Genomic DNA, 14224 nt, shown 5'->3' on the forward strand with positions numbered 1-14224 from the left:
GTGGGGCTGGGAGTGGGGAGCAAGTCAGGGCGACGTAGAAAGGAGTGGGAGAAGAGGAAAGGAGGCCATAGTCAGGGAAGTCCTCTTGGAGGAGATGTGCCTTCAATAAGACTTGGAAGGCGGGTAGAATCATTGTCTGTCAGATCTGAGCAGGGAGGGCATTCCAGGCCAGAAGCAGGATGTGGGTGAGAAGTCGGCAGCAAGATAAACGAGATCGAGGTACAGTGAGAAGTTTGGCCTTAGAGAAGCAAAGTGTAAAAGCTGGGTTGTAGTAGGAAAGCAGCAAGGTGAGGCAGGAGCGGGCAAGGTGATGGATTGCTTTAAAGCTGATGGTGAGGAGTTTTTGTTTGATTTGGAGGTGGATGAACAACCCCTGGAGTATCTTGAAGAGTGGGGAAACATGGCCTGAATGTTTTTGTCGAAAAATGATCCAAGCAGCAGAGTGAAGTATGGACTGGAGTGGGGAGAGACAGGAGGCAAGAAAGTCAGCAAGGAGACTGATAAAGTAATCAAGGCTTGATAGGCTAAGTGATTGGATTAACGAAGTAGCAATTTGGGTGTGGAGGAAAGAGCGAATTTTAGTGATGTTGTGAAAATGGAACCGACAAGATTTAATGATGGATTGAATATATGGGTTGAATGAGAGAGAGGAGTCAAGGACGCCAAGACTTCTGAGACAGAAAGGATGTTGGTGCCATCTACAGAGATGGGAAAGTCAGGGAGAGGATGGGGTTTGGGAGGAAAGATAAGAAGTTCTGTGAAGTTTGAGGTGACGGGAGGACATCCACATAAAGATGTGTTGAAGGCAGGAGGAAATGTGAGACTGCAGAGAGGGAGAGACATCAGGGCTGGAGATGTAGATTGGAGATGTAGATTTGGGTGTCATCCGCATAGAGGTGGTAGTTGAAACCATGGGAGCGAATGAGTTCTCCAAGGGAGTGGGTAAAGATGGAGAATAGAACTGAACCTGGAGGGACCCCGTCAGCTAGGGGATGGGAGGCAGAGGAAGAGTATGAGAATGAGCAGCTGGAGAGAAAGGAGTAGGACAGTGTCAGTGAAGCCGAGATTGGATAATGTTGGTCGACAATGTTGAAGTCAGCTGAGCGGTCGAGAAGGATTAAGATGGAGTACAGGCCATTGGATCTGGCAAGGAGGAGATCAGTGGTGACCTTTGAGAGGGTGGTTTCTGTGGAGTGAAGGGGACACGAGCCAGATTGGAGGGGGTCAAGGGGAGAATTGGAGGAGAGGAACTTGAGACAGGAGGTTTGAGGAGGGAGTTAAACATTTGGAACAATTGGCAAGGGTGATGGGCATGGGTGTCAATAAGGATGGAGAAATAATTTTGCCGGGCCGAGGAGAGGGTGAAATTAGAGCATGCAAGGTTAAACTTGAAGCGGACGAAGTCAGCCTGATATCCACATTTTGGCCAGCAGCGCTCTGTGGCTCGTGCACAAGAGGAAAGGATGCTGGCTGTGGAGGTGATCCGAGGCTGTGGGTTGGTGGCCCTCCCGCTTCCCACTCCCCCCACAGCTGGGAACCCCCTCTGGTGTGTGAGGGGGAGGAGAGGGGACACCAGCCCCACAGCCCCAGTGGGCAGAGGGCCAGGTGGGAGAAACTGCAAGCCTGGGACCCCTGACTACCCCTGACCTCCTCTGACCTCCCTTGACCTCCCTTGCAGTGCCTGGGTCCCTCTCCCTTCCTCCACCATTCCCTTGCCCTCGTGGGAGGGAAGGAGACCAGGAGGCGCCTGGGAGGGGGCAGGAGCTGGTGGTGGAGAGGGCATTAGTTAGGAGGTGGAGTCTGAAGATGGAGCAGTGTGGCTCAGTGGAAAGAGTGTGGGCTCTGGAGTCAGAGGGCATGGGTTCAAATCCCAGCTCCGCCACTTGTCAGCTGTGTGACTTTGGGCAAGTCACTTAACTTCTCTTTATTACTCTATTTATTTATTTATTTATTTTGCTTGTACATATCTATTCTATTTATTTTATTTTGTTAATATGTTTGGTTTTGTTCTCTGTTTCCCCGTCCTACGCTGTGAGCCCACTGTTGCGTAGGGACTGTATGTTGCCAACTTGTACTTCCCAAGCGCTTAGTACAGTGCTCTGCACACAGTAAGTGCTCAATAAATACGATTGATTGATTGATTGATTGATTCTCTGGGCCTCAGTTACTTCATCTGTAAAATGGGGATGAAGGCTGCGAGCCCCCGTGGGACAACCTGATCACTTTGTAACCTCCCCGGCGCTTAGAACAGTGCTTTGCACATAGTAAGCGCTTAATAAATGTCATTATTATTATTATTATTAGGGAGGGGCTGTGACAGGGTGGGGCCGGGCCCGGAGGGAGGAGTCAGGGGGTGATTGAGGGGCTGTGATAGGGTGGGGCCGGGCCTGGGGAGCGAAGTTAGGGGGTGATTGAGGGACTACGATGGGGCTGGGGGTGGGCCCCGGGGAGGGTGGGGGGCTGTAACGGGGGCAGGGCCCGGCCCTGGGAGCGGAGCCAAGAGACTCCGCTGGAGGCCTTCCCACACTGAGCCCCTTCCTTCCTCTCCCCCTTGTCCCCCTCTCCATCCCCCCGTCTTACCTCCTTCCCTTCCCCACAGCACCTGTATATATGTATATATGTTTGTACATATTTATTACTCTATTTATTTATTTTGCCTGTACATATCTATTCCATTTATTTTATTTTGTTAGTATGTTTGGTTTTGTTCTCTGTCCCCCCCTCTTAGACTGTGAGCCCACTGTTGGGTCGGGACTGTCTCTATATGTTGCCAACTTGTACTTCCCAAGCGCTTAGTCCAGTGCTCTGCACACAGTAAGCGCTCAATACATACGATTGATTGATTGATTGTGGGGCTGTGAGGGGCCCGGGGGGGAGGGGGGATGTGATGGGGCGGGACCAGGAGGCCGGGGCGGGGCCTGGGCCTGGGCCTGGGCAGTGGGTGGGCGGCCGCCGGAGCCCCGGGGGGAGGAGCAGGAACTGGAGCGCAACCAGCTGCCGGAGGAGAAGCGGGAGGAGCCGGAGCCAGTGGCGGAGGAGGGAAAAGCGAAAGGAAACAGGGGCCGGGGCCGCCCTGTTCCCTGCTCCCCGTTCCCCGCATCCTAGGGCCAGGATGGAAGCCCCCAACCCTGCCTTTCCGAGGAGGAGGCGGCCGCTGCTCCTCCTTCTCCTCCTTCTCCAGCTGCTGCTGCTCGGTAAGAGGCCCCCCCTTCCCCCTCCCCAGGGTGCCCTTCTGCCCCTCCTCCCTCTCCAGGGTGCCCTTCTGCCCCTCCCGCTCCTCCGGTGGGCACAGAAGCATGGCATGGAGGGGGTGCGGATGAGGAGGCGCTGTGCATCCCCCCCGAGGCTAGGGGATGGGAAGGAACTGGAACGGGGGGGGGGTTCAGAGGTCTCCCAATCCGCCCCTGACGTCACCCAGGAACTTCTGGTGGGTCGCTTTTGGGGTGGGGGGTTAAGGAGGGGCAACCCCCTGTCCCCCCACCCCTGTCCCCCCCACCCTATTTGCTTGTAATAATAATAATAATGGCATTTATTAAGCGCTTACTATGTGCAAAGCACCGTTCTAAGCGCTGGGGAGGTTACAAAGTGATCAGGTGGTCCCATGTGGGGCTCACAGTCTTCATCCCCATTTGGCAGATATCCACCCCAACGCTTAGTACAGTGCCCGGCACATGGTGAGCGCTTAACCAATATTCATTCATGCATTCACTCAATCGTATTTATTGAGAGCTCACTGTGTGCAGAGCACTGCACTAAAGCGCTTGGAAAGGCCAATTCGGCAATAAAGACAGACAATCCCAGCCCACCGCGGGCTTTCAGTCTAGGGATATATTATGATGATGATTATTATTAGATTACGCCAATTTTGGGCTCCAGGCTCGAGGTGGGCGCTTCCGTCTGTGCGGCGGGGACGGTTGGGGGGAGGCGTGGGAGGTGTGGGGTGATGGGATCGGTAGCCGGGCTCCCCAACCGTTCAAATCCCGATCTCTAAGCGCCGTGTGAGTCAGCGCCTGGCACAGCGGCGGGCACAGGGTCGGGGCACCGGGGCAGGTGGCAGAGTCCGCCCCCTCCGGAGCCTCGTCCACTTTCCTTTCCCGCTTCCTATTCCCCCGCCCTTCTCCTCCTTCTCCACCGTTACCCTCCCTCCCAAAGCCGGGTAATAATATAATAATTGGTTAATCGCTTACTACGTGTCAGGCACTGTACTAAGCGCTGGGGTGGATACAAGCAAATCGGGTGGGGGGACATGGGTGGAGAGGGGTAGTTGCCCGTCCTCTCTCCTCTGTTCCCTTTTCTCTCCCCGCCTCGATATCCCGCAGGGGCCTTGTGGGGGACGTTGCCACGGCGGGTTGGCTCCCAACCCGGGTGGGCTTCCTGGAGGAGGCGGCTGGGGGATGTTTGGGGGAGGTGGGGACAGCGGGCGGGGCAAAGAGATGGGGAAACCGAGTCAAGGAGGGGTGAGGGGTTGGTTACAGGGCCTAAAAATAGCGGCCCCGCTCGGGCTCCTGGGTCCATGAGTGTCCCCCGGCCGGTCTCTGCGTGTCCAGCTGGAGGGGTGTGTGTGTGTGTGTGTATGTGTGTTTGTATATGTATGTGATGCCCCCTCTCCTCCTCCTCCTCCACCTTCCTCTCCGTCTCCCCTACCCCTTCCCCGCCCCCCGGGGACGGTGCGACCCGGTTGCTTAGCGCGGATGAGCGAGGTTTTCCCAGCCGGGCCCCTGGGGCCCTCTCTCTCGGGTGGGGACCGAGAGGAAGAGAGGGAGAAAGCTTTCCAGGGGGCTGGCCAGGGAGAGAGAAGAGGGGGAGAGGGAGAGAGATCTCTGGCGTGGGAGGAAGGGAGGGAGAAAGCTTTCCAGGGGGCTGGCCAGGGAGAGAGAAGAGAGGGAGAGGGAGAGAGATCTCTGGCGTGGGAGGAAGGGAGGGAGAAAGCTTTCCAGGGGGCTGGCCAGGGAGAGAGAAGAGGGGGAGAGGGAGAGAGATCTCTGGCGTGGGAGGAAGGGAGGGAGAAAGCTTTCCAGGGGGCTGGCCAGGGAGAGAGAAGAGAGGGAGAGGGAGAGAGATCTCTGGCGTGGGAGGAAGGGAGGGAGAAAGCTCCCCAGGGGGCTGGCCAGGGCGAGAGATCCCTGGCGTGGGAGGGCGCTTGGGTCCTCCGTTTGGAGGCCGGAGGGAAGTGGGGGCTAGGGAGTTCCCGGGCCGGAAAGAAATCAGCCGGGGGTTAGAAGAAACCAGACTACGGGCACGTTAGACTGGACCGTGGCCTGGGTCCGGGGGCGCTTGGGCCCAATGGGGCAACCGCCCTGGGGGGTTCTCCCCACCCTCGACCTCCGCCCCCGCAGAGGGCCGAGGTGCCTGGGCCACCTGGGGGAAAGGCGACAGGGCCCCTGGCACGGAGAGGGGCTAGGCCGGGGCCACCTGAGGAAGGGGCGACTAGGACCATCCCCCTCCCCATCCCCCCCCTTACCTCCTTCCCCTCACCACAGCACCTGTATATATGTTTGTACGCATTTATTACTCTATTTCATTTGTACATATTTTATTTTGTCAATATGTTTTGTTCTCTGTCTCCCCTTTTAGATTGTGAGCCCACTGTTGGGTAGGGGCCGTCTCTATATGTTGCCAATTTGGACTGCCCAAGCGCTTAGTACAGTGCTCTGCACACAGTAAGCGCCCAATAAATACGAATGAATGAATGACCAAGGGCTTGGGATGGGTGAGAGGGCCCGGGGGTACCGGGCCGGGGCACGGGATGGGAGAGAAGGGCTGAGGGCATCAGGTGGAACCACGGGGTGGGCGACAGGGAGTGGGGGCATCAGGCCGGGGCACGAGGTGGTTGAGAGAGGCTGGGGGCAGCGGACCGGGGCTCGGGGTAGGTGAGAGGGGCTGGGGGTAGGGGTGGAGCCCTCATCATCATCATCAATCGTATTTATTGAGCGCTTACTATGTGCAGAGCACTGTACTAAGCGCTTGGGAAGTACAAATAGGCAACATATAGAGACAGTCCCTACCCAACAGTGGGCTCACAGTCTAAAAGGGGACAGTCTGAAAGGGGGATCCCTCGGTACCATCTGGGGCGGCAGCTGGGTCTCCCCGCGGGGCTGCCCACGAAACCCCAACGACCCGTGCCCCTGTTAGTATGTTTGGTTTTGTTCTCTGTCTCCCCCTTTTAGACTGTGAGCCCACTGTTGGGTAGGGACTGGCGCTATGTGTTGCCAATTTGTACTTCCCAAGCGCTTAGTACAGTGCTCTGCACATAGTAAGCGCTCAATAAATACGATTGATGATGATGATGATGCGCCGGGGAGGGGGTGGGCCTGGGCCGGGCCGCAGGGTGAGTCCGAGGGGGACGGGGTCGCGGGGGGCCAGGCCTGCAGGCTGGCAGCGGCCCGGGCACCGGCGGGTGGCACCCGCCTGTCCGGGGAGGCGGGCAGGGGGAGAGCACGGGCCCCAGCTGGAAGAGCGGAGGGGGCTGGGGGAAGGGGGGCTGGGCGCATTGTCCCGGGAGCTGCGGGGCCTTCTCCCCCTCCCCCGGCCCCATTGTGTCCTCGGGCCCAGGTGGCACCAGCAGCTGACGGGCAGAGCGGACCATCCAACTCGCTCGTCTCGTCCTGAGCCCCCTCCCCCATTAGCCTGGTCTTGGGGGGGAGGAGGGGGGGCAGCTCAGCTCAATGTGGGGGGAGGGAGACCCTCCCCCCAATCTACATCGTTGTCTCCACCCCCCCATCTACCCCCAGTGTCCTCCCCGCTCCCTCTCCACTGATCTTCTAGCCTTGTTTCACTCATTCATTCCACTGTATTTATTAATAACAATGATGATAACGGTGATGATGGTATTTGTTAACTTCTTACTATGTGCCAAGCACTGTTCTAAGCGCTGGGGCACATGCTAGGTAATGAAGTTGTCCCACTTGGGGCTCACAGTCTGAATCCCGATTTTACAGATGAGGTAACTGAGGCCCAGAGAATAATAATGATGATGACGGTGTTGATGGTATTTGTTAACTTCTTACTATGTGCCAAGCACTGTTCTAAGCGCTGGGGCAGATGCCAGGTAGTGAAGTTGTCCCACTTGGGGCTCACAGTCCGAATCCCCATTTTACAGATGAGGTAACTGAGGCCCAGAGAATAATAATGATAATGGTATTTGTTAAGCGCTTACTGTGTGCCAAGCACTATTCTAAGCGCTGGAGTAGATACCAGGTAATCAGGTTGTCCCACTTGGGGCTTACAGTCTGAATCCTCATTTTACAGATGAGGTAACTGAGATCCAGAGAATAATAATGATAATGGTACTTGTTAAGCGCTTACTATGTGCCAAGCACTGTTCTGAGTGCTGAAGTAGATACCAGGTAATTAGGTTTTCCCACTTGGGGCTCACAGTCTGAATCCTCATTTTACAGATGAGGTAACTGAAGCCCAGAGCATAATAATAATACTGATAATGGTATTTGTTAAGTGCTTACTATGTGCCAAGCCCTGTTCTAATCTCTGGGGCGGATACCAGGTAATCAGGTTGTCCCACTTGGGGCTCACAGTCTGAATCCTCATTTTACAGATGAGGTAACTGAGACCCAGAGCATAATAATAATACTGATAATGGTATTTGTTAAGCGCTTACTATGTGCCGAGCCCTGTTCTAATCTCTGGGGCGGATACCAGGTAATCAGGTTGTCCCACTTGGGACTCACACTCTAAATCCCCATTTTCCAGATGAGGGAACTGAGGGCGCAGAGAAGTGAAGTTCATTCAATCGTATTTATTGAGTGCTTACTGTGTGCAGAGCACTGTACTAAGCGCTTGGGAAGTACAAGTTGGCAACATATAGAGACGGTCCCTACCCAACAGTGGGCTCACGGTCTAGAAGTGAGTCTCCCAAAGTCACGCAGCTGATCAGTGGTGGGGCGGGGATTAGAACCCACGACCTCCGACTCCCAAGTCCGGGCTCTGGGCAGTAGGCCGCGCCGCTTCCCGCTAAGGCCTTTGGGAAGCGCTTTCATGTGCCGAGCCCCGTTGTGCGCGCCACCCGGGGAGGTGGGAGGGACCGAGGCTGGGGGGTCCACGTGGGGAAGGGCCGCACCCCAACTCTTGTGTCCCCTTGGCCCCCGCACAGGGCGGCAGGCGGTGGCGCGGGAGGTGCTAGTGCCCCGTGGGCCGCTGTATCGGGTGGAGGGCACGGCGGTGACTGTGGGCTGCAGCGTCCGAGGCTTCGAGGGCCCCGCGCAACAGGACTTCGAGTGGTTCTTGTACCGGCCTGAGGCACCGGACACGGCCCTGGGTGTGGTCAGCACCCGCGACCCCCGTTTCCCCTACGCCCTGTTTGCTGCCCGCGTGGCAGCCGGAGAGGTCACCGTGCGCCGGCTCCGGGGCGACGCCGCCCAGCTCAGCATCGGGCGCCTCAGGGCCCAGGACGCCGGGGTCTACGAGTGCTACACGCCGTCCACCGACGCCGCCTACCTGGGCAGCTACAGCGGCAAGGTGGAGCTCAGAGGTGCGCCAAGGGCCAGGGGGCCAGAGGAAGGGGTCAACTGTGGGCGGGAGGCCCGGGGAAGGGGTCAGATGTGGGCAGAGGGGCTCGGGAAGGGATCAGATTTGGGCTGGAGCTCAGCGGAGGGGTCAGGTGTGGGCGGGGGGCTCGGGGAAGGGTCAGGTTTTGGACGGTGCTCGTGGGAGGGGGCTCGGAGGAGGGGGTCAAGTGGGGGCGGGGAGCTCGGGGGAGGGGGTAAAGTGGGGGCGGGAGGCTCTGGGAAGAGTCAGATTTGGGAGGTTACTCATGGGAGGAGGTCAGGTGTTGGGGGGGCTCAGTGGAAGGGGTCAAGTGGGGGTGGGGGGCTTGGAGGAGGGGGTAAATGGGGGTGGGGGGTTCGGGGAGGGGTCGGATGCTCAGGGAAGGGGTTAGGCACTGAGCACTGTGGGTGAGGACTGAGAGAGGGCACTGGGGGTGACCACCTGCAGCAAGCACTCTGGGGGAGCACTGGGAGCAAGCACAGGGGTGATCACCCAGAGCTGATAATCATAATAATAGTAATTGTGGTATTTGTTAAGAGCTTACTATGTGCCAAGCACTGTTCTAAGCACTGGGGTAGATACAAGGTAATCAGATTGTCCCCCGTGGGGCTCACAGTCTCAGTCCCCATTTTGCAGAGGGACTCTCGGGGGAGGGGTCGGGGTCAGGTGAGCAGGGATGGCGGCTCCAGGAGAGGGACTCATCCTCCAGATCCCGTGTGGCTCCCTTCCACTCCTGCCTTTGCCCCTGTGTGTTTCCCCGCAGTCCTTCCGGACCTGCTGCAGGTGTCAGCTGACCCTGGGCCGGGTCCGTCCTGGCCCCGTGGCCGCCAGAGCCCGGCGATGCCCCCGCCGCTTACGGTGCCCGAGGGGCAGGAGCTGGTCCTGGGCTGCGCGGCAAAGGCTGGGGGCGGCTTGGGGCCGGGGCCAGGAGTGGGGGCTCAGCACACCCACCTGTCCGTGTCCTTTGGACGGACGCCACCCGGGGAGCCGGTGGGTCCGGGTCCAGGTGAGAAGGTGGCGGGGCTGCAGGCTGACCTGTCGGTGGAGGCCGGGCCGGCCTACGGTGCGCGGCTGGCGGCGGGTGAGCTGCAGCTGGGCCGGGCGAGTGGAGGGGGCTATCGCCTGGCACTGGGGCGCGCCCGCCCAGCCGACGCGGGCACCTACCACTGCACCGCTGCCCAGTGGATCCAGGACCCTGGCGGCGGCGGAAACTGGACCCGCATCGCCGAGAAGCGGGCCGTGCTGGCCCACGTCGAGGTGCCCGCCCTGGGTGAGCCGCAGGCACCAGGGGGAAGGGCCGGGGAGGGTACAGGGGTGGCGGAGGGGAGGTGAGCATCAGGGGAGAACTTGGGAGTAGGTACAGGGGTGATCACCCGCAGCTGGCACTGTGGGGGAGCATTGGGAGCAAGCACGGGTTGGCACTGAGCACTGTGGGTGAGCACTGAGTGGGCACTGGGGGTGACCACCTGCAGCAAGTACTCTGTGGGAGCACTGGGAGCAGCCACGGGTGATCACCCAGATCTGATAATCATAATTATAGTAATTGTGGTATTTGTTAAGAGCTTACTATGTGCCAAGCACTGTTCTAAGCACTGGGGTAGATACAAGGTATTCAGATTGTCCCCTGTGGGGCTTACAGTCTCAATCCCCATTTTGCAGATGAGGTAACTGAGGCACAGAGAAGTGAAGTGGCTTGCCCAAGGTCACACAGCAGTGACGGACAAGTGACAGTGAGCACTGTGGGGGAGCAGTGGGAGAGGCTGCAGGGGATGACCACCTGCAACTAGCATTGAGAGCCAGCGTTGTGGGTGGACACTGGGAGCGGGCCCAGGAGGTGAGCACTGCCAGGAAGCCCTGGGGCGGGCAGGAGCGTGATGGCCGCCCCTGCCCGGTCCGTGTCTTTCAGCGACGCAGCTGTCGCTGACCGTGGGTCCCGGGGAGAAGCGACTGGCGGCAGGGGAAGCCCTGGAGCTGAACTGTAACCTGTCCGCGGCCCAGGCCCCGCTGCCTCCCGGCCCAAATGTTGCCTTGTCGGTGGGCTGGGAGATGGCCCCCGCCGGGGCTCCGGGGCCCGGCCACCTGGTGACGCAGCTGGACACGGACGGCGTGGTGAGCCCGGGCCCCGGCTACAGCGGCCGGCGAGGGGGGCTGGATAAGGTGGCGGTCGGAGCCTACCGCCTGCGGCTGGAGGCCGCCCGGCCCGGGGATGCGGGTGTCTACCGCTGCCTGGCGCGGGCCTACGTGCGGGAGCCCGGAGGGAGGCTCCGCCAGGCGGCCGAGGCCCGCTCCGCCCCTCTGCCCGTCCATGTGCGAGAGGAAGGTGAGTGGGCGTGGGGGGGAAGGCGAGGGACAGAGGCGCATGGGGGAGGGGGGTAAGGGTTCATAGGGGGTGAAGGAGGGAGGGGGCAAGAATCTGGGGGGACTGGCGGGGGGTAGGATGTCACTTCCCCCAGCGTGTAACACTTTTTTCTTCTCCCTTTCCTCCTTGTCCCTTTCTCCTGATCCCTTTCCTCCTCCTTGTTCCTTCCCTCCCCCTTGTCCCTTTTCTTGTCCCTTTCTCCCTCCTTGTCCCTTTCCTCCCTCCTTATCCCTTTCCCCCTCATCTCTTTCCTCCTCCTTGTCCCTTTTCTTCTCCTTGTCTTTCTTCCTCCTTGTCTCTGTCCCCCATCCCTTTTCTCCTCCTCATCCCTTTTCTCCTCTTGTCCCTTTCTCCCACCTTGTCCTTTTCCCTCTCCTTGTCCCTTTCCTCCCTCCTTATCCCTTTCCCCCTCATCTCTTTCCTCCTCCTTGTCCCTTTTCTTCTCCTTCTTCCTCCTTGTCTCTGTCCCCCCGTCCCTTTTCCCCTCCTTGTCCCTTTTCTCCTCCTTGTCCTTTTCCCTCTCCTTGTCCCTTTCCTCCTCCTTGTTCCTGTCCCCTTTTCCTCATCCCTGTCCCCTTTTCCTTATCCCTTTCCCTCTTTCCTTCCCCGTTTCCCCCTCCTTTCTCCCATCTCTTCGGTCCCGCCCGCCGGCAGGTGTGGTACTGGAGGTGGTGGCGTGGCTGGCAGGGGGCGCGGTGTATCGGGGGGAGGTGGCCCCCCTGCTGTGTAATGTGACGACTTCGGGGGGTCCCCCGGGCCTGCGGCTGGCCCTCAGCTGGTGGGCAGAGCGGCCGCGGGCTCGAGACGACAGGCTGGGCCCGGAGCTGGAGCCGGCGCGGCTGGTGGGCGGGCTGGACCGGGACGGTGTGGTGGAGCTGGGGGTCCGGCCGTCGGGCGGGGCGGTCAGCGTGGAGCGGCTGGGCCCCCGCACCCACCGCCTGCGCTTGCACGAGCTGAGGCCCGAAGACGAGGGCATCTATCACTGCTCCGCCGCCGCCTGGGCTCAGCTCCCCGACCGCAGCTGGTACCAGGCTGGGACCGCTCGCTCCGGACCCGTCACCGTCTATCCCTACACCCGCCGTGAGTGCCACCCCTCCCCCAGGGCCTCCCTTCCACCCTCCAACCTCTCCTCCAGTGCCCCCACCCACAGGCCTCCCATGGGCCCTCAGCCTCCCCAGGCCTCTGCCAACACCCCCACCTCTCCAGGCCTCCTTCTCCCCCGCACCAGTGCCCCATCGACTGGCTTCTCCCCCATTTATGGGCCTCCCATGGGTCCTCAACCTCCCCAGGCCTCTCCCCAACCCCAGCAGGTCCCCCACTCTCCTGGGACTCTCCCCCTCCCCCAAACCCAGAAGCCACTGCCCCCAGGCTTCTCCCCTGCCTTCCCCCACTGCTCTCCCCCATGAGTGCCCCCACAACCCCTGTGTCCTTGTGTCCCGGTCCCCCCCGATTCCCCCCTGTACCACCCTGGAGCCCCTGCGCATGTGCCATCCTGGTCCCCAGCCCCACCCTCAGGGGCTGGGGAAGGGGTTCTAGTGGGGGCCGGAGGAGCTGATGGATCCTCCCTCCCCCTCTGTCTCCCCAGCCCTGGACACCCTGTTTGTTCCATTGCTGGTGGGCACAGCCGCGGCCCTGGTCACGGGGGGCACTGTCCTTGGCTCCATCACCTGCTGCTTCCTGAAGCGTCTGCGCAAACGCTGACCGACCTCTGCCGAGACCCCCTCCCAGCCTGCAGGTGAGGCCTGATCCCCACCCAACACACACATACATGTACGCACATAGACACACACAGACACACCCCACATCCCCCAGGGAAACCCTGACTTTTCCCTGACCACCCCTGCTTGCAGCCCACTTTCTGGATCTCTTAATCTCCTTGATTCTGTTTTCCTGCCCACCCCAATGCCCAAACCCCCTTCTCTTTCTCTGCAGGGACCACTTCCACTTGCCAGAACAGAAGAGACCCGCACGTGGCCTGCCCTCACTCCCCTTTCCCCCCTTCCTATTTATTTGATGCCTCTTGACTGAGCCAGCCCCCCTACTGCCCTCCCCCAGACCCTCTCCACCCCCTGGACAAGGGGTGAACTCCCTACCCCATAGGATTGTTTTTTCTAAAACGTAAATAAATTTGTTTTTTAGAATTGGGGGCTCTTTTCTTCCCTGGGATTGGAGTGCATGTGTGTGTGCGTGGTGGGTGGGTGGGGGGGAGTTGGGCGAAGCAGGCGAGGGAAGGAACCCAGGAACCTGGGAACTGAGTTTTATGGGACATCTGAAAGAAGGACTGATGTGACACCGGGGCACTTTTTTACGGTTTTTTTTAAAGCACTTACTATGTGCCAGGAACCTTACTAAGCCCCAGGGTTGATACACGCTAATCAGGTTGGACACAGTCCATGTCCCGCATGGGGCTCACGGTCTTAATCCCCATTTTCCAGATGAGGAGATTGAGGCCCAGAGACGTGAAGTGACTTGCTTATGCCAGAAGAGTGATGGAGTCTGGAGTAGAACCCAGGTCCTTCTGACTTTCAGGCCTGGGCTCTGCCCACTAGGCCACAGTGTGTGTGCTTATGGTGTGCGTTGGGGGGGAGTGGGGGAGGCAGCTTTAGTTTAGCACCTGGGTGGGGGAATCAAGTAAGGCCTCCCTCTGCCCATCCGCCAAGCTAGCTCTCTTCCTCCCTTTAAGGCCCTACTGAGAGCTCACCTCCTCCAGGAGGCCTTCCCAGACTGAGCCCCTTCCTTCCTCTCCCCCTCGTCCCCCTCTCCATCCCCCCCATCTTACCTCCTTCCCTTCCCCACAGCACCTGTATATATGTACATATGTTTGTACATATTTATTACTCTATTTATTTTTCTTGGACCTATCTATTCTATTTATTTTATTTTGTTAGTATGTTTGGTTTTGTTCTCTGTCCCCCCCTTCTAGACTGTGAGCCCACTGTTGGGTAGGGACTGTCTCTATATGTTGCCAGCTTGTACTTCCCAAGCGCTTAGTACAGTGCTCTGCACATAGTAAGCGCTCAATAAATACGATTGATGATGATGATGTACATATGTTTGTACATATTTATTACTCTATTTTACTTGGACCTATCTATTCTATTTATTTTATTTTGTTAGTATGTTTGGTTTTGTTCTCTGTCCCCCCCTTCAAGACTGTGAGCCCACTGTTGGGTAGGGACTGTCTCTATATGTTGCCAGCTTGTACTTCCCAAGCGCTTAGTACAGTGCTCTGCACACAGTAAGCGCTGCATAAATCCGATTGATTGAATCTCTATGTGTTGCCAACTTGTACTTCCCAAGAGCTTAGTACAGTGCTCTGCACACAGTAAGCGCTCAATAAATACGATTGATTGATGATTGATT

The 14224-nt window shown here is 58.6% G+C and overlaps 1 protein-coding gene across 1 annotated transcript; it reads left to right on the forward strand.

The window, feature by feature from the left end:
• The first annotated feature begins 2997 nt into the window (after positions 1 to 2997).
• Positions 2998 to 13002, forward strand: IGSF8 (immunoglobulin superfamily member 8). Its single transcript, XM_038768668.1, has 7 exons — positions 2998 to 3194; positions 8108 to 8485; positions 9266 to 9772; positions 10409 to 10822; positions 11516 to 11941; positions 12447 to 12596; positions 12794 to 13002. The coding sequence occupies exons 1-6, from the start codon at positions 3113 to 3115 to the stop codon at positions 12560 to 12562; spliced, it is 1923 nt and encodes a 640-aa protein (XP_038624596.1). The 5' UTR covers positions 2998 to 3112; the 3' UTR covers positions 12563 to 12596; positions 12794 to 13002.
• The last annotated feature ends 1222 nt before the right edge of the window (positions 13003 to 14224 follow it).

Source organism: Tachyglossus aculeatus, chromosome Y4 (genome assembly GCF_015852505.1).
Source record: "Tachyglossus aculeatus isolate mTacAcu1 chromosome Y4, mTacAcu1.pri, whole genome shotgun sequence".
In the NCBI taxonomy this organism is placed as follows: Eukaryota; Metazoa; Chordata; class Mammalia; order Monotremata; family Tachyglossidae; genus Tachyglossus; species Tachyglossus aculeatus.